General features: G+C 37.9%; 1 protein-coding gene across 1 annotated transcript in view; it reads right to left on the minus strand.

Moving 5' to 3' along the window:
* oxct1a (3-oxoacid CoA transferase 1a) overlaps positions 1-24,333 on the minus strand; it is a 52,595-nt gene that overhangs the window by 1,449 nt on the left and 26,813 nt on the right. The window contains exons 14-15 of the mRNA XM_061729359.1: positions 11,806-11,895; positions 10,883-10,963 (exon numbers count right to left, since the gene is read on the minus strand). Of these exons, the coding sequence (XP_061585343.1) occupies positions 10,883-10,963; positions 11,806-11,895 (171 nt within the window). The remainder of the gene's footprint in view (positions 1-10,882; positions 10,964-11,805; positions 11,896-24,333) is intronic.

Consider the following 24,333-nt stretch of genomic DNA (forward strand, 5'->3'; position numbering starts at 1 on the left):
AAATTTAAAATACAAACTGTGAAAGTTCATAATTATTACATAGTGATCAAAGCTAAAGGCATTTAACAAATCTGTTGAATTCATGAGCACTTGTAACGATATCCTTTAAAAAGCATACTTGTACTACTTGTGTTACTTTTCTTCACAAAACACAGAACAGCACAGGGGCAATATGTCAAGCTAAAAGCTTTTTTCACTGAAAAGCAATCAAGACACACAATGCCAAGCTTTATTTACAGCCGCTAACATATTTTTCAAGTCGAAACACGAGTGGATCAAATGTTCACTTGTAATTTTGAACCGAACAGACCAAGGAAATAATTTAAAGCAACTTTTCTGATTTGGATAAAAGTAGAGGACTTTTCCAGACAGTTCTCGTTTGTGTGTGACATTAATAAATGGAAATGTAGGACAGTAATGAGGCAAGAGCTTAAAAATAAAAAGCGAGAGGAAGAGGAGAAATGTGGTTTATGGAGACAAGTGTATGAGGGGGAATGGGGCAATGTTCAGCTCACATTTAACCACTACATAGGTGCATCCTTTCATCACCTATATGTTTCTGCTCTTAACACAACATTATACAGTGTCATTCAACATGTAAGCTTCACCTGACCCCCCCAAAAACAACAGTAAGATTATTAAGTAACATTCTCTAAATGGGATTGTTACAGGTCTAAATAAAAGGAAAGTGTTGTTGCATGAATAAAAACCATCTTATGACCTCTACTACACTGTAGATCACTAAAGTAGATAATACAGGTACACTGCATGACTGTATCCTGGTGCACTGTTTGGGCTTGACTTTGACTACAAGAACGGACCCGATCACCATTTGCTGCTATTTCAATGTGAATGTCCCTACGCAGTGGGGTCACAGTACTGAACAGGAAATGTCCCCTGTTGCCACACCAGGGACATATTATGTGACATCTCTGTTCCAGATAAGCGGAGGGGTGAAGAAGAGCAGCCCGGGGACCAGAAAACTCAGACTGGCTTCATAACTCCAACTGTGTGTTTGCACAAAAGCAGAAATGCGTACTGCATATGGATTAATGACAATAATATTAATAATAATATTAATAATATCGGTGTGCTTGGATAGCATTGTAAGTTTATATGATTATTTCACCAGTCTCAACTTGTGATCATGCTGCTTTGACGCTGACGATTTGTGAATTGATAAGATGCTGTTAAACATGCACGTACCAGTGCAAAAGTTATAAATGTAACTCAGAGCTTCAGGGCAAAAGTACTTGTTTTTTGTTAAATAAATGAATAAAATGTGTGCACTTCCATAAATGAGGCCCCTGGAGAGTTTATCTTCTGAAAATCATGAAATGCTCTCCATAATGATCTTCCAAATGTTGGAAATCTATAATCAGCACCGATATGACGTCTAAAAGTGTGGCGAGCATAAGCAAAACCTGATACATTGTGACTTTAGAGTATTTCCGGACAAAACTCCAGCTATTATGTGTTACTAAGTAAGACCATAACACTGAAAGACCTAACAGATTTTCACCAGCCAGAGGTACATGTGTGTTCATTCATGTAAAGATAGTCTGGGAAATCTGTGGAAAGTGTGGCTAAACATCTTTTTTGAAATAACTGTTTTAGAAAGCTGCATTACTTGGTATTTTATGAATGTACAGGCCATTCTTCCCAGGACAGGTCTTTCTTGGGTGTAGACTGTTGTCTTCCTGTAACAACTTAGTCTTCGTTCACATTTCCTGTCTGAAGAGACCATCTGATTTTCTCCATGAAAGGAGCCCATTTATGATTTTTTTTTTCTCTTTTATTTCTAGGGATGTGTGGATGCATACAAATCCAATCATCACTCCTGTTTTTTGGATCCACATTATGTCACTCCTAAAATTCTACATGCATTCTGAGAAATGCTTACCAGGAATGAGCAATAGTATGACACTCTTTCAGGTGTTTACTGATTTACAGGGCTCTCAAGTTTTGAAGTTTGCTTGGAGTGAGATTTCTTTCTTGCTTCACACAGTGAAGAATGTCCCTCCCAGTGTCCCATGGACCCAGCCTCTTCAGACAGAACAAATTTGACTATATCAAATACAGTTTTATTTATTCTATAACAAAAGGAAAACACTGTCGTGGCCATTGTCTCTTCACAATATTCATGCTATATTAAATAATTTTTCTTACTGATGTATAATGATAATAAAAAAATAACAAAACCAAAACAGGCCACTTGAACAGCAGTGGTCTCATTCTGCTCCGAACAAACAAACTTGTTGAAATACGTGAGTCTCACGCTCAATGCATCAGACTTGAGGGCCCTGATATTGAAGATGATAAAGGACTATATAATACATTATAGTTGTAGTTGTGTTTCTGAATTTTTCATTTCTGCAGTAACATTTCAGCATATTCCCACAGGGAAGGGGTCATTTCTCAGCAGGCAGACAAAATGAATCTTCTCCTTCTTGAGTGTTTTCTATTTTAAACTAGGCAAGTATTTGAGGTTGCGTTACCTGTAGTTATGAATGTGGATCGTCAAATATGAGCCCAGTGCTACTGACCTCAGTAGTAACAGTCTTACTAGTCCAAAATTACATTAAAGGGATATAAAAAAAAAAGGCTCGCAACAATAGTTTACCCTGAAATATAAAATACATTAGGACATGGACATAAGTTTTCCTTTATAACACAAGGCTGATGTAGAAAATTGTGCAGTATATTTTATAATGATTTAAAACTTAATCTATAGCAAAGCTATTGCTTTGATTAATGCAAACAATGCAAAAACACTTATGACAGGGCAGACACACTCCTCCAAGATGAGCCCTGTTGCTTCTCCCGACACCGGCTGACGAGTAAAGCTGTAGCCACATTCAGACAAAACCTGTCAGGACTCTCAGCTCATTAGAACCCCACACAGTGACGGCGAAGGAGGCAGATATCTCACTCCCAAATAGCGAGACAGATGGAATGTCACAAGGATAAAGGGTCTATGGATAACACAGACACTTTCATGCATCTCTAATTGTGACACTTGCCACAAACGATTAAGGGGAATTAAAGATCTATCTAACTGAGTCAGAGGTGGTACGCGCTGTTACAGTGGGGGCTGTCATATGTCGATGTGAAATTTATAGTTTGACTGTTTCAAAATGCATGAGACCTTGACACATAATGGCATGGGTAAGTACTTCCTGAAACCCTTCATTATAAGCTGACCTAATTTCTGATATGGATGCATAGTGGACTAACAAACGGTTATTAAGCTGTTGAGTACCTTTATTCACAGTATTAAAAGCCACAACCTTGATTAACTAAAATGATGCAAGTCAGTTATTTAAAAGTTAGCCGTCTACAAAACATGTAGAGATAAATGTTGTAAATAAAAAAAGTCAATATAAAAAAGTAGAGTTTAGCATTTGACCCACAGGTGAATAAATTATTATTATTTTCTTAAATTTGGTTAAAATGTTATAAATGGATTCTGGCAATTAAAACAAGAAGTGCTCACAGAAAAACTCACCGAAGGACCATAAAAGAATTTCAATTTGCTTGCTGTTATCATAATTGCTGTCATTGATAGTACCGTCATTATGCAAAATGACAAAGGTAACGTTTTCTTGGGTTCATTAAGGTGGTTAAATAATTTCAGTCATTTTGCTCATCGGAGCATGAACAGTTTCTTTTCATTGCATTGTTAAAATGGGTTATAGTTTTCTTCCTAACTCAGAGAAGAATGCAGAGAGATAGCTGAAGTAGAAACCTTTGTCGGTAACTCAGGCCACAAGGACCACTGAGGTGATCTGACACACAGCACACATAACACACACACACAAGAGCACACACAGTTCATTATTTTTATGATAATGCAGTAAGCAAAAGTGCTTGTAAACACTGTACCTGCAGTTGTCAGTGGAAACATTAGAAGATGATTCAAGCATAAAAAAAGAGCAGTAGTAACACAGCCTGAGGAAAGAGGTTTCCCACCACCCCTCGGCCTCAAATTCAAACATAACTATTTAGGACAACACTCAATTTACCATCCCTCCTGGCTATGGAGAGCCAAGGAGGACGCTGTGTTTGGAAGAATATGCTGCGTTCCTCAGCGCCTGAGCATGGCCCTGTCTGCAGGGCAAATGACCGTACTGTTCGCAGGTTTTTCAGCCCTCATTTAGGAAACAATTTAGAGCAGAAATTGTATTCATGTAGCAAACATTGAATAATACATTTAGGATAAGCAATATCAGGCTTATTACGGATACAGTTTGTTGTTATGTACCCTCATTTCCTACTACTGGGAGGTGCCTCTGGCGATCACCACAATTTCCTCACACCCCGCAAGAAGTTTTACACAGTATTGTTGGTTAAAATAGAACAAAAAAGCTTCAGTATTTTATCCATCTTACAAGCTGCTGAATAAAACATGGCTGCAGACATTAGGCACTAATTGATGTGATGTCCAGAAGTACGAACGGAAAACATTACCCTCTACATTTCGGATTTGTGCTGAAAGCAATCAAAGCTTCGGTTTTCCTTCCTTGTCACTTCTTCGATTGTTCTTATTAACAGTTAAATGTGACATGAACATCCTTGTAATGTTCTGCAGAGGGCCTTACTAGCTTTTATTGATCAGTGTTTTCTGACAATCACAGATGATTGTTCTTTCTTTAGTTCTGTGATGCAGAATGGCAGCAGAGCATTACTGTCCTGCTTTAATGAGTGTTAAATTATTCCACGATGACTACAATATGTTCTCATAAGCAAGATAGATTATGCTGGAAATGAGACCGACAAGAAATAATTTGTCATCACAAAATATTGTTTCCCACTGCCAAGTGAGAATATTTTGGCTAAAGTCTACAGGCAATTTACAGGACTGTACTTTTCTTTTTCAATTCCTTTTTCAATTATAACTTGCTAACTAGCACTTTTTTGTTTATAAGAGAAGCACATATCTAATAAATGAAATATAAATAGTCAGCAAACATTGTTGTTAACCTTTTTTTTTTAAGCATCCTGTTTTTCAAAGCATACTTGCATATTAATCTGCAGTGTTTTCTTTGTTACTATCATATCAAGTGCAAAAGACGCAAGAACATACAGTATAGAAAACTCATGTTTGTTAAGGTTAATGTTCAATACTTGCAGTTTGAGTGCTAGTCTAGTGGCTACAGAGGTGGGCTGGTTCAAGCCCCGGAATGGCAACCATGATGAACCACCTTTGGGCCCTTGAGCAAGGCCCTTAACCCTACTTGCTCCCCGGTGAAATGTTGTGTTTGTTCTCTCAGCTGTAAGTCACTTTGGATAAAAGCATCTGCTAAATGACAGCAGTAGTAACATTCTCCAATTTAGAATAATTCATACGGTCGATTTATTTATGGCAAAGTTGACTGAATTGTAAATCTGGCTTGTGTTCCATTTTACGGCTTCTGCCTTTTTCCTTTATTTGTTAAATGGATTTCCATTTCGGATTCTGTTTAGTGGCTCTACACAAAATAGTCCATGATGGTGACGACAAAAAACAAGAAAAGAACTGAATGTAAAGAATGTAAAAGAACTGAAAAGTGATGCATATGTATTCATCCTCTTCTTTTATGAAGCCTGTAACTAAGTTCTGGTGTCACCAGATACCTGCAGAAGTTTTGAAGACCAGTGAGCTGTTCAAACAGATCAGGGACTAAGTTCTGGAGAAGTACAAATCAGGGTCGACTTGTAATAAAAAAAAAAACATTAAAAAGCCCACAACCACCGTGATTGCAGAATTGAAAGAATTTGGTACCACAACAGACCGAGATAGGGCCACCTACCGTACCGTACATCACAGGACAGGCAAGGATGGCATAAATTAGAGAGGCAACAAAAACATCAAAGATAACTGAAGGGATTATCTGAGTCTGAGCTGTACACTCCACAAATTAATATTGAATGTGTTGGGAATCAAGGAAAATTACTTGGTTTCATGGCTAGGGGAAGGAGCTAATAAAATCACCAAACAAAGTTGGTTCACTGGGATGGAAAAGTATTAGAAAGCTCTCAGAGGGCAAATAAGAATGGTCAAGGCTGATCAATAAATCATTTACACAATCAACTCATGTATTCCTTTAGACATTTAATGCACTCTGGGGCTTAAAGGAGTTTTACGCTGCCTTAAAGTCACACCATTGGAGCAACACTGTGTCTCTAAAGCAGTATGTGTGTATTGCTATTGTAAAAACCTTTTTTCTCATTCTTTTCATGTCAGTGGATTAAGGAGAATGAATGGAAGGGAAGAAATGCCAATGTCAAGAAAATCTGAGCAAATATACAACATGATGGGAGATCACATCCTCATCAGGGTGATCTTGTGAGGATTCAAAGAAAGCAAACTTCACCTTTGTTAAAATGGCACAATGTTGCAGTTCCAGCACTCTTTCAGCTCTTTTAATGGTTACTGTTAGATGTAATGTATATGATTCTTATGGTGACAAAACTGATAATTTAAACCTAAACTTGAAACAAAGAAAGGATGAATGCTTTGATATCTGTCTTTTATTTCTGATGTTTAGTTTTCCTGTAGATAAAGCTGTCATTGACTCAACTTTCCATTTCTACTACTACTACTGTCATTTAGCAGACGCTTTTATCCAAAGCGACTTATATCTGAGATACACACACCATTTCATGGAGCAATTAGGGTTGCCATTCCGGGGCTTGAACCTGGGTCCTCCAGACCCAGGCCCACATCTGTAGCCACTAGACTTCCACCCCCATATATGATAGTAGAACTTTATGAGGAAAAAATAAATAAAAAATCCCCCTTTTATCTAGGGGCTACATTCATCCTGCTAGTCTGACACAACCTAGCAAGTGAAGGAAATTGCAATTCCTTAACTGACCACTAAGGGCTTTCAGACAATCTCCACAGACTTTTTTTTTTAATATTTAAAAAAATATATTTTTATACCATTTTGTTATCCCATTTTAAATTCCAGTGCTCCTACTAAGACAGTCCTGGGCATTGCTCTCCTTTTGCCAACCAAAGAAGGATCAATTAATTGACAGTTGATAACCTTATCGATCGATCATCGATTAGTTGATAAGCGGCGTTTTTCCCCCATCTGAGATACAAACATAATTGTTTTTGCTTATATAAAATACAATGTATTCCTTAATCAAATATTTATTTGATACAAAAGTAACAAAAAGACATTTTTGTACCACAAGGAATATAATATAAAGTGCACTTCAAGGCTATTAGTAGTAGCAGCAGCCATAATAGTGTAATTTGTGTCAAGCAAATTTTAAGTTCTAGTTAAGTTTTAAGTTAGAGTTTTGGCAGTGTTCAAAATCAAATTATGAGACCTGCTGTATTGGAGCACATTTTCTTTTAGTTAAAACTGTAGCGGGAACAGATGTTTAGAGGAACCTATGTATGTACCGGGTGAAGGCTGATTTATGGTTCCGCATTACAACAACGCAGAGCCTACGCCGTAGGCTACGGCGGCGGCTCTGCGTCGATTTAAGGCGGAACCATAATTCAGGCTTTAGGGGAACATATCGGAGAACAACGTGAAGAATATAGAGTGGATTAAAAATAAAAGTTAAGCACTGAGCTACATGTGTCTCCCGTCTGGGCCATTGCAGACTGTCTGAGCATGATGTTACTAAAACCAAACATATCCGCCGTCTCTTTCTTCTAACTTTATGTGCGCGGCGCAGCGCGTTGTGTCGCATTAAATGTGGTCCGGGCGTAATACCAGCTGGTGAAATTAAACGAAAAAAATAAATAAATAAATAGATTAATTGTAATCGTTAATTTTAAATCGGGTAATTTCATAATGGCAATTAATCGAAAATCGATTAATTGTTAACATCCCTAGTTTACAATCCTTACCATTTAATAATAGACCTAGAGTTGCTTTAACCTTGGAATCTTCCTTATTGTTTTCATGTATTGTGGTTTTGTTCATGGTACGATATGTCATTCTATTGTATTTGGTTTTATTGTATGTTTTTAAGTTGTGCATCTTGTCCTTGAGTAATAGAGAAGCACCCACAAATAAAAATGTATTATTATTATTATCATCATTTAACTGAGCTAACATTAATTCCTGAGTTCTTGATGAGGTCCTAAGCAGAGGAATATGCTGAGTTATAAAAACACACAAACGGTGAGCAAGCAACGAAAAATTGGCCTCTCAACATTGTTGTAAAATATCTGAGAGAATGACAAGTTGACAGTTGTATGCAAAAATTTGTAAAAAAAAAAAAAAAAAAAAGAAAAAAAAAAAGGCCAGTTTTTCCTCCCCAGACTACAAAGAGACTGGCAGCATCAAAGAATGTCTTCAAAATGCTTACATTTTGGGACACACAATGCTGGCTTATTCTGAATAGAAGGCAAAAGCATTTTCAAATGTATTCAAATCGCATGAGACACATGCACCAAACAAGTGAAGTTGAAAAACGGTGACGTCGAGTTATACAAATAAGAAATACCCATGATTAGGGGGAATGTACTGTATGTGTTGTAAGCAAAGTAAGAAAACAAGGTCATAAATAATAAACAGTACGAATCCAAGGCAATCTGAAGAAAGTGAAAAGCTGGGCATCTATTCAAGAGTGTTTATGAGGGGTGGGAGAAGCTGCAGAAGTTGAAATGAGGAAGTGGTGGTACCAGTGCTTGCAAAGCAACAGAAAGGTCTTTAACCTTTATAAATGCCGACAGAAATCTGCTTGCTGAGTTGTTGTGCAATCACAACAAAACGAGCTGAGCTGCAAGAAAAGACTTGGGTGGGAGCGCGCTGTCTGGCCCTCGACAGGTCATGTTTTCAGTGAAAAGTTCCAAAGGCAAAAACCACTAGAGGGAGAGAGACTTGAATATGTACAACAATGCTTTGGAACCAAGCTCTACTGGCTTCTTAAACCTCTGAGATAATGTTCCCCTAATCCTGCCACAGCTTTTTCAAGTTAGTATTTATATCTTTGTGTTCTTATATTATGTTCTTGTATGCTATACACGCTATGTAAGATCCGAAACGTTTGGATGTAATGAAAATGGCCTCAGTCTTTACAAATGAAAACTGGGAATCATCACTCATCAACCAACCCCTGGGAAATGTCTATGGCACTTCATTAGTCTCAGAAACAAAAACATGAGGGAAACATGCTCACGAGGGAAAATACACGGATGCAAGATATACATCCGATTGATTTATACATATGCAAACAGTATGACTCCCTAGACATGTTTAAAAAAATACGCCTTTCAGAGATAAAAATGAAGATCTGTGGACAAGTCTCAGAAGTTACTAATCTGCATTTATAGCCCATTTAGGTTTGACAGGGTGTGCTTCACTTTTCTCACAGATTTTAAAATATACAGCTACAGAGATGTGCCACTCACAGCACAAACATCCACTATATTACAAGACAGGCCATGATGCTGAGATGACAGTATCATAAAAATGCATAACAGAAGCAAAGGTCAATGCCAGGAATGGAAAAAAAAGAACATTAATTCAATCAGTGGCCTTGTTGCAGAAAAAACTAATTTAATTAGTGTTAAGTGAATAAATGTAATTCCATCTTCCAGTGTCAGTCTTTTGTATTTTTATTTTTTATTTTCCAGTTGTTTCTGTGTGCTCGTGAGGAAGTAATTGAGAGATAAAGATACAATGTGTGTGACTTCTTTCTTAATAGGATTGTGGTCGCTGTGTGTCTTGCTTATTGCTGACATAATCCAGAGACTGAGTGGTTGTGGTAAAAAATACATTTAAATACATACATTTTTGTCACTCTTTCAGGGTGAAAATGTAGTCCTCAACTAAAAAGCTAAGGGGAAAAAAATATATTTTGATAAGCTGTGCTTTATTCTTTCCAACATATTTTTTGTGTGCATCACCATCTTAAGTGTTTTTTGTTAGTTTTTTTTGCTCCTCTTCAGTTTAAAAACACAAAGCCTTTGGAGTTGCTTCAAGTTTCAGCAGACCAGTTAAAGCAATCTGCCACTTTAAACTAAATATTCTGCTTTGGCTCAAATATTCGCCATCCTAAACAATGCAATGTAATCAAACCAGCCCAAAAAGAAAGAGAAATTAGTTTTATAGAAAAGCCCCACATAAGAACTGAGAGACTCTTCATAGGCTTCAACAAGCATTAATGAGGCAGGGTCTCATGCAACATCACACAATGTCAAGCAAAAGGTCCTCAAACTTTTGTTTCTGGTCTTATTCCTTTCGTGATTTTTAAAATAAAAAGATGACTATTACAAAAGTAGAAACAAATGTAAAATGTCAATACAAGTAAAGGCACCATATTTAACTGCAATGCCTTTTAGAAATTATATTATCAATACTCTGGAGTAAAGATTAGCTCAGGCATCTGATCCAACATCAGCATCATTACCACATATGTCATTACCCAGATTCACAACCAAATCTGACATCAGGAAATAGCAGACTTGGTAGTCAGAACCAATCAAATTTCTTACTGAAAGCCATATAGTAACTCATATGGTACTCTGACCGGCATTTGACCCCAGCTCAAAGTGCTGGGGAAGCCGACCTCAGCTTGTGACGAAGTGGCAAGGGGTTGTGAGGAAGAGTCTGAATGGGGTGTTTGTGCAATGATGTTCCGTTGTAGTCTTCAATCTATGTATCTCACTGGGATTCACACACATGCACAGCATGTTCCCGTTTGTTTTTCAGAAACACTGATGCATATGAACCACTTGCACAAAATTCTGTCATTACCTTCGCATTTAAACATTTGTAGGTCGACATGAGTAAGCAGGACAAGTTGATGACTAATACCTAATCTATCCATTCATGCGTGCATCCATCCACTTCCATTTAAATGTAAGTTGCCTAAGGCACATTTGCATATATTATGTAAAAAAACAAAAAAGATAAAAATGCACCTTTTCCGTGATGATCCGATCCACACACTGTTTTCCTGTCAAAGGCAGGCTGCACTTGTCCAATATCTTGTGCTTTCCTCCCTGAAAGAGAGGAGGAATTGGTTTAAAAAAAGGCCACTTCAAATAGAGGGTTAGTTCTTCCAGGGATATAAACTGATGTTTTGAAATTTACAGCTAGGCGGCTGGTAATGTCTGCTCGTCAAAGGATATACAGAACATATAACAAGTGAGTGTGTCTCCGTTTTCCCTTCTGTCACTTTTATGAATAAAGCACACACTCAAATGCCTCGCACATCCTTCGGTGCTGCCTGAAGAGCGTACATTGTATATCATCTTCCCTTTTTTCCCCATCATGAATGAAAACAAGCTTCAGGGCAGTAAATTTATGGTCACCTGCTGCGCCATCTGGACTAAAGCTGGGCGCCAGACAGTGTTCCATTAGTGAAAAACTACATGCTTCTGTGAATACAGAACATTACACTAGCCTTGCATCAGTCTGGGCTTGGACCAAATACTATTTTAAGAAGCCCTCTAGAATAACTCTTCTCCACCTGGGGCATGAGTCTAAATAAACATCTCTTCCCAAAAGACCAAGTCCAATTCTTAACTTGTCTTTACATTAGACACATGAACAGAAGATGGTTTCTATGCAGAACCTCATCAAGACGAACTGGCACTCTCTCGCAAGAGGACATTAATCCATTAGCAGACTGTTCCTTAATCCGCCATAACACTCACACTCATTATAGAAAGCAGAAAAAAAGTATGTTGGTGATCTTATCAATACATGAAAAGGAAATTGCTCGGATACAGTTCATTTCAAAGAAAATGAATGATTATATACATTAACTTGAAAAAATATTATTGGCTATGAGGCAAGCTCAAACGCATGGTTGCACAGTCTTGCATGACTTTTCCCACACCTTAGCTGAGTGCTCCATGGTAACGACCACTTTGGTTCCAGCACTAGCCACCAGATCCATGGCTCCTCCCATACCCTTCACCATCTTGCCCTAAAAAAAGAAAGCATTCTTCAGTTATCGGGTTTAAAATGGGATACAAGGCAAAAAACAATTTTATCACAGCCCAATATAAACACAACATTAAAGTCTAGCTTAAAGTTTAATGAACAACAAAAACAGGAACAGGAAGAGAATGAACAAAGAAGCTGAAAAAAGTCATAGGTAGTGACTGTCGAGGGTGGAGAGAAATGACAGCAATGACATTTTCTATCTCAGATCTATTCAAGAATATGTTATAAAAAATTTTAAATGCTACTGTTCATTATAATAATCAGCAAAATTACAAAAATCAAAGCCAACTCTAACTTGAATTGCTTTGGCTGATAGTGATTTGGATATAAATCGTTTTTCAGAGTACCTTTTTAACATAATTTCTTTTTTTTTTGTATTATGGGAACGACTCATATAAAAACATCTAATATCTGTGTATTGGTACAAAAACAAGAATGTCATAGACAAATATATCAAAGCTGACAAAATTGAACCCAAGTTATTTGAATAAAAAAGGACCAAACATCTTTTTTAAAGCGAATCAGGCACTCAATTGCAGGGACAAGGTGTTTAATATTAGTTGCATTTTCTTAACCACCAGAATAGTGCAAACGTCTAAATATTGCAAAGATAAACATGTGCCTATAATGTGAAAAAACCTCTCAAATGTCACTAAAACCTTTTTATGCTTTCATGAGGGTATGTTCAGTTTATCACAAGTGTAATTGAGACACTTTTGCACGTCTCCGGCAGTGTTGGATGTGACGTTGATGATCAATCAAAAGCCATCAAACTCTAGTCACCAGCTGTTTTTGGCATCATTTATGATGTAGTTGTGCTATAAAACTACTTAATCATTATGCATTGCAGCAGGGGTTCCCAAAGTGGGGGTGGGAGTACGGTATGAATGAAGAACTGAATGCTTGGACATTGCTAGAATAATAAGAGGCGCCGCTTGCCAAATGGCAACGCAGGCAAAATGGCAACGCAGGCAAATGGCTAGGGCAATGACAGTCGTCAGGCGGTGGAGAACTCCCTAAAGAGAGGGCCTTGCCTCTACCTTTCGCTGCGTGGAACCTGATGAGAACGGGTCTATCAAAATGAAGAGAAGCTATCTACCTGGCAGTAAGAAACGAAAGGCAACCCCCCCCAGCTCCGAAAAAAAAGCATCAAGAAAGTGCTAAGTCGTGCAGATAATACATACGCGAATTTAGATCAGGGCAGTTCAAACTGTCCTGCTAATGTCTAGTGTCAAAGTAAACACACTTGTAATCACATGTTTTACTCAGCTAGCAGGTGGCACATAAAATAGTTGTCTTGGACAAAAAAAAAAGTTTTTTCAGCTTTCATATTAAAAGCTGTGTCCAGTAAGTTCTAGGAATTTTTTTGTCATTCCAGCGCATTAGACGTGACATAGAACGAAATGTGTTTCCCTGGTCCCAGAGCCAGCCCCATGAGAATGGTAAAAAAATAAAAGTATATACAGTAAATAAAATAACAATTATAAAATAAATCAATACTGAAAATAGTTTAACTGTCAAGCTAAGAATGCTAAGTTATAGAATTCATTGGCACGAAGTTTAGAAAATGTGCTACTACTTAGTTGGAGGGCCCAAGAGACTGTAGAATTGCCTCTGAGCATTATGGACGGGTTGCTGACTGGCTTTGTTTGATGGAGAGTTGTTTGTTTTTGAACACATTTTGTACAGAGAGACATTTTCTGAAGAATGTATTGACAGAAATGTTGAATAGTGTTACATGGTAAAAAAAAAAAGAGAAATCTGTTACACTGAACATGATTACTCTGACAGCAAAAATACTGTTACACAATAACACAATAATTAAAAAACAGTTACACTAGAAATAAAGAGGGTGTATATGAGTGGGGGATTCACCTACATATACTAGTTCTATAATTATAATTTGTATTTATTGGCTAAATTTAAGATGGAAAAAAACATAGAATAAGGTAAATACACAAATGTTTATGGACTTCAGCATCTGATTTTGGAAGAAAAGAAATATTCCTCTGCAAGAACATTAAAATTATTCTGCAATGGAGAATAAATCATAGTTTTAAACTTTTTTTTTCCTATTTTTAAATCTGTTGTTAGAATAGTGTATTCAAAACTGTGGCTTTAAAAACGCCCAAACATGCCTGTTTTTAAAAATCTGTACAGTAAAGCTCCATTAGGTCACAGTTCTTGAGTTTGTAAAATAAATTCACATTTCCTTTCACTCCAATAAAATCAGTCTTGTTTTTCCACTGTGAAAATGGAGCAAAGAAAGATACACAACAAAGGTAAGGCAATCTGGGGGATCATTGCCTCAACAAAAATGCCAGCAGAGTGAAAAATTGTCTTCCAGTCTTGCATTGTTCCCAGCAAAGGCAGTTTCCAAATAAGGAAGGCTGACATGCAGATATAGCCACAGGGTGACGGCTCAGTAACTGAATTAAAATCCCATTTCCTCATCAATCATATGAAGAGTCTGTTTTGCTCTCTGCTCAGTAACCAGAGGATATATCTGCCAAGTGTGGTGCATCATAAGGATACAGTCTGCCACTGTGGGGGCCAGCTGAGTCAAGAGGATATCAACTGAGAGCAGAAAGGAGCTTCGGATGAGAATGTTGGTTTGAGGAAGTGAGGAAAAGCACATGCTGTGAACACACCTTGCTGTGGTATCTTATAGAGTAAAACATGAAGGTGACCTGCTGTAAGAAATTATTAACATCCATTAAAAAAAAAAAAAAAAACATCATCATCCAGGATGTTGTCATTTTTATTCTTGATACCTTTTTTGTTTACAAACTGTATGACAGTGTAGGTGATGTGTGTGCGGCCCTTAGGGGACAACACTGACCTGAAGGCAGTAAGACGGGATTTATATTCACCATCAAAGCTGGACACCTGCTAATGTAGTGGAGGCTGGCTGCTTGTTTTATCAGAGAGGATCTGATTGGATATCGTAACCACGGTTATGTTAAAATACTGGTCCGGTTATGATTAGTGAATGAATAATTGTAGAAATACTATTTTTGCAGAAATAAATCTTGTAGCCACAGTGTGACAGCAGGCAAGCTTACAGAATCATCAAGTCAGTTTGTATCTGACCTTGATAACGTGGAATGTGATCATGGTCAAAATGCTTCAGTCGGGCTAACAAAGAGAAGAAAAATAAAATAAAACTGTTGTTAAAATTCCCAGAGAAAATGGGGCACTTTTGTGAGTGACCTATATTACCATGAGGCACAGGGTTTTGTCACAGCTCTGCATGTTGTTATCAATGCCAGCTTTAAGCTAAGCCGCTCCATGCAGCAAAACCTACACTTATCATGATATGTAGCCATATGAAAAAGCATACATTTATCAAATGGCACAGTGGTGTTAGATGATAGTCTACTCTATGCCATCCTGAACACCAGCTTTTACTATAGGGTTTATTAATTCAAGCCATTTTTGTTGTCATCTATTGGACAAACACTTCCCACCTCATCTATATGTTTAAGATGGAGGTATCCCATGTTTTTGAGTGTAAAATTTTACAAAATCGGTAGAATAATGTCGAATATGGAGCTGCCATGTCAGTTAATCTGACTTTTGATTGACAGGAACATGCATGAATCACTGAAATAGAAAAATGCACATTTTCAAAACATAATTTATGGAAACATCTTCTGCTTGAGTAATCATCAACAGTTGGGGTAATTTAGTATTTTAATTAACAGAAGGGGCGATTGTGTTGACCTTTCCGGTTCGAATGAAACCCCACAGGTTTTTAATTTCCTCATTACTTTGGGGCCATTTGCCAGCTTTATTCTGAGCACCACTTGACCCTCAGAAACGTGTAACTAGACATTAGTAGAAGTGCATAATAAAACAAAAAGGTACGATGAAACATCTGTACTCTAAAAGGAGAAAACTACTGTAGGATTCAGTGGATAGATATGCTACCTGGAGACACAATCACAAAAATTTACTCTTTGAGTAAAATAATGTGAAATGAGATAAGTCACAGCAACGGTATCATAAGGGGTGGTGTGTACTGCCATGTCAGATGACCTTTGCCTGAGGTCTGTTTCTACCTTTCAAGACGGTAAAAAGTAAATGTAATGTGTCTCCCTGTTTGACCTTAAGGTTGTTTACGTACAAAACCTGATGGACCATTGGTGCAATAACATCCCACCTTGAAAGTGAGGGCTGTAAGGAAATGGCGACAGATAGCATCAAATTATATCAGTATAGACAGCATCGTTGGATTTTCATATAATATCATGTAAAAACTATCTATAAATATTCAAAATGTTGTGTAGGCTACTACCTGTCAGCCAACAAGAACTCTTGTGTTGAACTTTGTCATGGATTCATAGAAATTGCAGGTCTATAGTGAGAGGAAGAACCCTTAGAACCCCTAGTTTTCAGGTTCTGCCTCTTGTTCAAGTCCTGAATACTAGAAGGTTCTGCCTCTCATTCTCAGAAGCTTGTAAGTAGAGTCTACAAAAGGCAGTATCAATAGTGCACAACCCCAATAATACAAGACTTCTTATATTCAAACTTTGCTGGTGAATATAACTGAATGCGTCTGAATACGGTCATTTTCAAAACGAGGATGGATGAACATCGGGATGAGTGTTTTTTGGCCAGGTTTTGCTTCTTACAAAGCCTTGGTTTGTCATCTTTGTGTCCAGTTGTTCAAATATTGGACCATCCTTTGTGGTTCTGGACACAGGGTTAGTTCTGTTTACATTAGACCTGACCCGCGGTGAAGACTACCCTCGGAGGAGAGTTCGACACGCCACCCCACGCGTTAATCACGGGGTATCCGCCAATGTAAAAGGAGCTACGCTGAGTTCCCGGAGGCATACAAGTGAGGTTTTTCTTATTTGACATTTTATGTAAGTAATTATATGTAAATTGGGTAATGCTTTTAAACTGTCATTTCATGTACATGAAATAGCACTGGATTATACAAATGGGATCTGCAATAAAATAATTTATTCTGAATCAGAAGACAACTGTAATACACTTTTGGGGAATTAATGCAAAAGAAAGCATAATGGGAAGCATACCACTATATGCCTCATTCTACATTTTGGGGTTGCACTTTTGTATGCATGCAACCCCTGTGTTGCAATGACAGCATAATACAACATTCTATTTTACTGTGCAAGTGTTGACTTTTCAGTCAGTGGCAGAAATACCACAGAAAATGACCCTCTTCACAATCCAAGAGTTCTTACTTACCAATTGGCATTCTTTCTCTCCCCCCTCGATTCGCTGACAGTCTCCACTGTCTGATACAAATGGCTCTCTATTTAATAACATAGCGACGGCCTGCTACACGTTTTCGTTACCCAGACAACTAATGACAAGAATGAAAAACATGGAACTGACAGGAAGACACTGAATACCATGTTGAAAGTCACAGAAAAACAACTGTTTACGTTATATGAGAGGCAAATAATATACTGCGTGTGTATGTGTATATACATACATACACAGTGGGGCAAAAAAAGTATTTAATCAGCCACCAATTGTGCAAGTTCTCCCACTTAAAAAGATGAGAGAGGCTTGTAATTTTCATCATAGGTACATTTCAACTATGAGAAACAGAATAGGGGGAAAGAATCCAGGAAATCACATATTAAGATTTTTACTGAATTAATTGGTAAATTCCTGGGTAAAATAAATATTTGGTCACCTACAAACAAGATTTCTGGCTTTCACAGACCTGTAACTTCTTCTTTAAGAGGCTCCTCTGTCCTCCACTCGCTACCTGTATTAATGGCACCTGTTTTAACTGGTTATCAGTATAAAATACACCTGTTTTAACTGGTTATCAGTATAAAAGACACCTGTCCACAACCTCAAACAGTCACACTCCAAACTCCACTATGGCCAAGACCAAAGAGCTGTCAAAGGACGTGAGAAACTAAATTGTAGACCTGCACCAGGCTGGAAAGACTGAATCTGCATTAGGTGAGCAGTTTGGTGTGAAGAAATCAACTGTGGGAGCAATTATTAGAAAATAGAAGACATACAAGACCACTGATAATCTCCCTCCATCTGGAGCTCCACGCAAGATCTCACCCCGGGGGGTAAAAATGATCACAAGAACGGTGAGTAAAGATCCCAGAACCACACAGGGATCTAGTGAAGGACCTGCAGAGAGCTGGGACCAAAGTAACAAAGGTACCATCAGTAACACACTACGCTGCCAAGGACTCAGATCCTGCAGAGCCAGGCGTGTCTCCCTGCTGAAGCCAGTACATGTCCAGGCCCATCTGAAGTTTGCTAGAGAGCATTTGGATGATGCAGAAGAGGATTGGGAGAATGTTATATGGTCAGATAAAACCAAAATATAACTTTTTGGTAGAAACACAACTTGTGTTTGGAGGAGAAAGAAAGCTGAGTTGCATCCAAAGAACACTATACCTACTGTGAAGCATGGGGGTGGAAACATCATGCTTTGAGGATGTTTTTCTGCAAAGGGACCAGGACGACTGATCCGTGTAAAGGAAAGAATGAATGGGTCCATGTATGGTGAGATTTTGAGTGAAAACCTCCTTCCCTCAGCAGGGCATTGAAGATGAAACATGGCTGGGTCTTTCAGCAGGACAATGATCCCAAACACATTGCCCATGCAACGAAGGAGTGGCTTCGTAAGAAACATTTCAAGGTCCTGGAGTGGCCTAGCCAGTCTCCAAATCTCGACCCCATAGAAAATCTTTGGAGGGAGTTGAAAGTCCGTGTTTCCCAGCGACAGCCCCAAAACATCACTGCTCTAGAGGAGATCTGCATGGAGGAATGGGCCAAAATACCAGCAACAGTGTAGTGAAGATTTACAGAAAATGTTTGACCTCTGTCATTGCCAACAAAGGGTATATAACAAAGTATTGAGATTAACTTTTGTTATTGACCAAAAACGTATTTTCCACTATAATTTTCAAATACATTTTCTGGATTTTTTTATTTTTTCTCTCATAGTGAGAGACAAATGTGATGAAAATGACAGGCCTCTCCTATATATATATACAGTATATACATACATACATACACACACACATCTATATATATATATATATATATACACATTTCAAGTGGGTTAAAAACAGACTTGAATAATGCGAGAATTTTGTACAATATCCACTCTTGCCTTTTGTGGAAGTTTTATAAAATGTTTTGTCCCACTTCAAATGTATTGACTGAATTGAACTTGATTTCTGTGTGAAGTGCCTTGAGATAACTTTTGTTATGAAACACTATACACACACATTTTAATGGAAATAAACAAGTGAGTTGGAATTTTGTTTTTTGTATTTTTATTACTTATTAACTCTGTTATTCTTGTTTTTTAAATTAGATGGATAATTTAAAACATTACACATAGATTACTATGAAGGTTTAACCAATGGTGGGGAGTGGTTCCATTTAGAAAGATGAACATGTGATACTGACGTTTTTGACCGCAGTGATTTTATCTTACCTAGTCAATAGTTGCCACTTATTCAATACACTGTATTTGCTTAATTGGCCACACATATATTCTCAAAACGAAATGGAAATACTTTCTCTAGAAGTGATTAAACAATAAAAAATAAAAACATTTGACTAAAAGCACTGCATTTGTTCAACAATAAAATCTGTCCTGAGGATTGATTTGCCATATTCTGTACTTCCAAGAGGCTAGTGACATGATAACTCAAGTAATTATTCCCAAAAGAAAAGATAAATATGGAAATTAAATCCATGAATGGATCCTCCTTATCATTGCTGTCATCCACTCATTTCTGATGACTGGTATTGTATTCCCAGTGCATTCCTTTACTAAGATAAAATGTAGATGTATCCTTTCAAAAAAAACATCTAACTCAACTTGATGAAGATGAGACATTGAAAGATGATAAAAAATAATAATGAAAAAAGTCACCAAATACAGAAGACAATGAGAAAAGAAAAAAGATTCACTATTCCACCTAAATAACACTCTAGACTGATGCAAGAATTAATTTTCCTTCAGGGATTAATAGTTATTTTGAAGAGAACTGAATTGAAAACAGCATTACACTGAATTAAACATAAAGAGGAAGTGTATTAACCCTTAAGAAGGTGCAACTAGATCTCCTCTTCCTTAATTAATCAAAACATTCTGAATTTTCTCCAGCAACTATATTTTACCTCAATATACACAGAATTTAAGTTCAATATTTATTTATTTGTTCTTCTTCCGGCCATTTACAGGATGCATTATGCATGTCTATTATTTACGGGTTAATTATGTTTCATATTCCATTAAAACATTTAGTAGGCTTCATTGTGAAAAACATGTGCACTGAGTGTGTTTGTGCAAGCGTCTCCCCGTGGTTGCGGGGTAACGGCAGAAAGGCGATCCGGCATCAAACTGGCCGGACTATGTTCAGAATATGATCCCCTATGGCAACCCCTCCAAGAGGGATTAGGCCGAAATGGTTGATGATGATTAGGCTTGATTGGCATCAGCTTTTATCACCTATTTTATAGACCGGCAATTTCCTTCTGTGTTGCCTTAAGCTGGGCATACACTGTGCGATATTTTAAATCGTTTGATTCAGCCCCATCTCACACTGCACGACTAGATCGGTGAGTTCAAAAGTTCGCAGCCCACGAGTAATGGTCTCACACTGTACGACCCGATGCTCTGATGTGACCCGTCTGCTCACACTATACGATCATAATCCTCATGTCGGACTTCTGTGTACTGGAACTGCAACGTCAAAAAGAAGTGGAAGAGGAGGAATCCCGAAGTGGGAGACACCGAAGATGCTCAGCAAAAACAAACGTGCTGCCTTAAACATGAATCATGGTTCCGCGTTAAATGGATGGCGCCGCCGTACCCTACGCCGTAGGATCTGCGTTGGTGTAACGTGGAACCATAAATCAGTCTTTAGCAATTTGTGCCATTCTGTGTGGCGATAAATGAAAAAAGATTAGACAACGTCGTGATTGGACAAGGAATTGGCTGGGCAGACGTGGGAAATGCAGTCTTTTTTTTCTGCTATTAAAACATGATTTGTAATGTGAATTTGCAACACTTTAAACTACAAATAATAGTTTTTGACGTGACATCAGAGATTGCGCATGCTCTCTGCGAAAGGATGAGTCCAATCGGGTCGTAGCTGCTTCAACTGTGTGATACCTTCACAAGGAGCGACCAGGATTTCAAACACGTTTGATTTCATTGCGAGCGCACGATTCGTGATCGGCAGCTCGTCGTGAGGTGTTAATCTCTCATCGTTACCCTACGTATACTGCACGAGGCACGACCAACGATTGGGTCGAAATCTGGCCCGATCCAAAATATAGTTGCACGAGTGGAAAATCGGCTGTATGCCCGGCTTTAATTTACCTTAAGTATCCCCAATATTCCTTCACTTACAATAAATGGCTATATGTGAACAGAAACATCAGTGTTTCCATCTCATATGAACTACTGGGTGAAAAATTCTATTAAGTTTGGGTCAAACTGACACAGCCATCGTTTACTGTATTTCCTCCATCGTTCCATCTATTGTCTTTCCAAATGTTTCAGGCTGAGTGAAGATGTCAAAGCATTTCAAAGAAATGGAAAATGTTCATCTTCGTTCTGCTTATTGAAAGCTTTCAAAGTCAACATAATAATGCTGAGTATTCTGCATGCCTAACTCCTACGTAAAACATTTCCAATTTCACGCTACACACCCACCCATCCTTAGTGAACAATTTTCATTTATCACATGTGGTGTAAAATGGAATTCTCTTCCTCTATTCCTTAAAAACAGGGGATTGCAAAATTGACGTGTAGGTGAGAACTGATGTTTTTGTGTGCCAGAGCTGCTGACATTTTTCTGCTGAAATTGTACAAAACGAGAATGGCCACACATTCTATGCATTATTAAGCACCGCTTCTATAGAAATTGCTATAAATAAACAAGAAAAAAAACTGAGGAAAAATGAAACTGTATCCATCCATCCTTAATCGACTATGTTGGTTGAAAATACCACCATAAAATGACGCTGAACCAAAAAAAAAAAAAAAAGAACTTCCCATGTCAGGCAAACACTGTATCCCAGGGGGCATAAAAGCTTAACCCTCCCACACTGTGGACAAGCTTTTAATAGGTTCTTGACATTAGTTATCACTTAGAGGAGCTGTCATTGCTGTTTTAAGATCAATTGACCTGATGAAACATGTAGTAATAATGTTGGCAACACATGATACTGCTGCACTTGCTGAGAGACAGAAAAGGCTTCTGAGAAGTGTGAACTTAACAAAAGAAATCATAACAAATTACAATCAATATCTTTCCTTCAATAACAAAAGGAGGACTAAAAGCAAATGTGTCATTTTGAATCACGACAGGACAAACACGAGGACTACAACAATTAACCAATTAGCCAATTAATACAAATATAATTTCAAACCACTTGATGCAGCTGACCTATTGCTAAGCCCCGCCCCTCTAACGCAGATGAGCCCGTGGCTGTTGAACAAGGATTTGAGCTCAGTCATCTGTAGCTTTCCGCTCCTTAGAAAATCAGTGGAAAATCCTAAATACTTATCTGCTATGCAGAATTAATACCCCCCAAAAATTACAAGGATATTTTTGGTTATTTCAAGAGGATGAGGAGTGGCATTCATTTTCTTCTATTCCTTACATCCAAACAAAACAGTGCTGAATGTCTGCTTTTTAGATAATGGAGCTACGAAGTTGCAAATGGTAGTTCTGAAGTTATGTTGCGCAATAACCGCAGATCCACGACTAGATGTGCAGTTCTGTAGCTCAGTGGATCTAAGTATAGTATCGTAATCTAATCCTGCCCTGTGGGTACATGAGCAGTGTTGATCATGGATCCGTGACCATAAGATGTGGCTTTCTCATTTGCACTGTGATCTGTGAACCAGTTCCTCCAACTTAACCTCATTATCAAGCATACAGTATCTATTTTAAGATTGTGTACATACACCTCCATAACTGATTTAAGTCCCATTTTAATGTTCCTCAAGAGAACTTGTCTCCAAAATCTGTCTAAACCATCTTGGGATAGAGGATTTCACACAGGGAGTCGCAATTAGGGGAGTTTCAGGCATCTGAACAATCTGAAGGTGGCACTTCAATGTCTAAGAAAGGATCTTAAGATTCGTGTCGGGTCAGTGTGTTAAAATGTAGGCAGGTTATTACAAGGAAAGTCAACATCCGTAGTGAAAACTGAATATTTATAGTCCTATTTTCTATTTTCCTATGAATTCTAAAAATCAAAAACAAGCACAGCAGCAAAAGCAACAGCATTAAAAGTTTATGTAAAACAAATTCTTTTGTTGTTGGGTTGCTGAGGGCAGAATTAACATGTATTGATTTTCTCATGTGTGCTGTAAAAAAGAAAACAAAAAAAGAGAATTGATTGAATTCAACTTTTTCTAATGCCATCTTTTTACAAGCCACAGCCGATTAAGATGTTGTGCTTCACCACACAAGAAAGTGAAAATGCACTATGACAGTATACTAAAAATGTAAATTGTGCGAGAATGGACAAGGCAAGTCCCACTATTCAGGTACAGAGAGGTTGCAATTAAAACAAAGCTGAATTTAAGGGCATAGAGCGAGTGGCACTTGAGCAAGCATGGAGGTGAAGTAACAGAGTCAATGCATGCAAGCAAAAATAAAAGTAGTAGTAGTAGTTAAAGAAATCCAAAATTATTTTCTGCTGGTTTGCCATTTCATTAATGTCTCGGATGTCACCACTTGTTTGTGAACTGCCAAGTATTTTTAGACAGGAAGGTAGAAAAGTGAAAAGTGATACATAATTGGAGTGAATTAAGCTAAAGGCATCATAAAGACAAGCAAAAGGAAGATATTTATAAAGTGAGTTCATTTTCATATGTGAAATGTACACATATGAGCAGAAGTTTTTTGGAAGAAGTGGTTGCACATTCACACAACAGTGATACAGTGCTCTTCTTTTCTGCACTAATGCTCAGCCCCAAAGTCACAGATTCCCCATGCTGCAGCTCTAAGAAAACTAAATCCAGGGACTTTGTTCTTTCATTTCTACAGCGGTCGACAAACTTATGAAGATTTCACAAATACAGTAAGTCTGCTTGTTAATGCATACAGAGCAAACAGGAAAACACACTTGGCTGGCTAACCAATGGTTTAAAGGGGACCTATTATGAAAAACACGTTTTTTTCTTGCTTTAACATATATAAAGTGGTCTCCCCTCAGCCTGCCAACTCAGAGAAGGAGGAAAGCAACCAAATTCTGCAGTGTCTGTACAGCCGCCCGGATGATCCATCCAGTGTCATGTGACTTCTACGAGCCGTTCAGATTCTGCTCCTGTCGTGACAGGAGCGATGCGTGAAACCACGCCCACAACTAACTCCGCCGGCCGGAGTTTCCGCCATTTTTTCGTAGCGGTGTATCG

Source organism: Cololabis saira, chromosome 9 (genome assembly GCF_033807715.1).
Source record: "Cololabis saira isolate AMF1-May2022 chromosome 9, fColSai1.1, whole genome shotgun sequence".
NCBI classification, from domain to species: domain Eukaryota; kingdom Metazoa; phylum Chordata; class Actinopteri; order Beloniformes; family Belonidae; genus Cololabis; species Cololabis saira.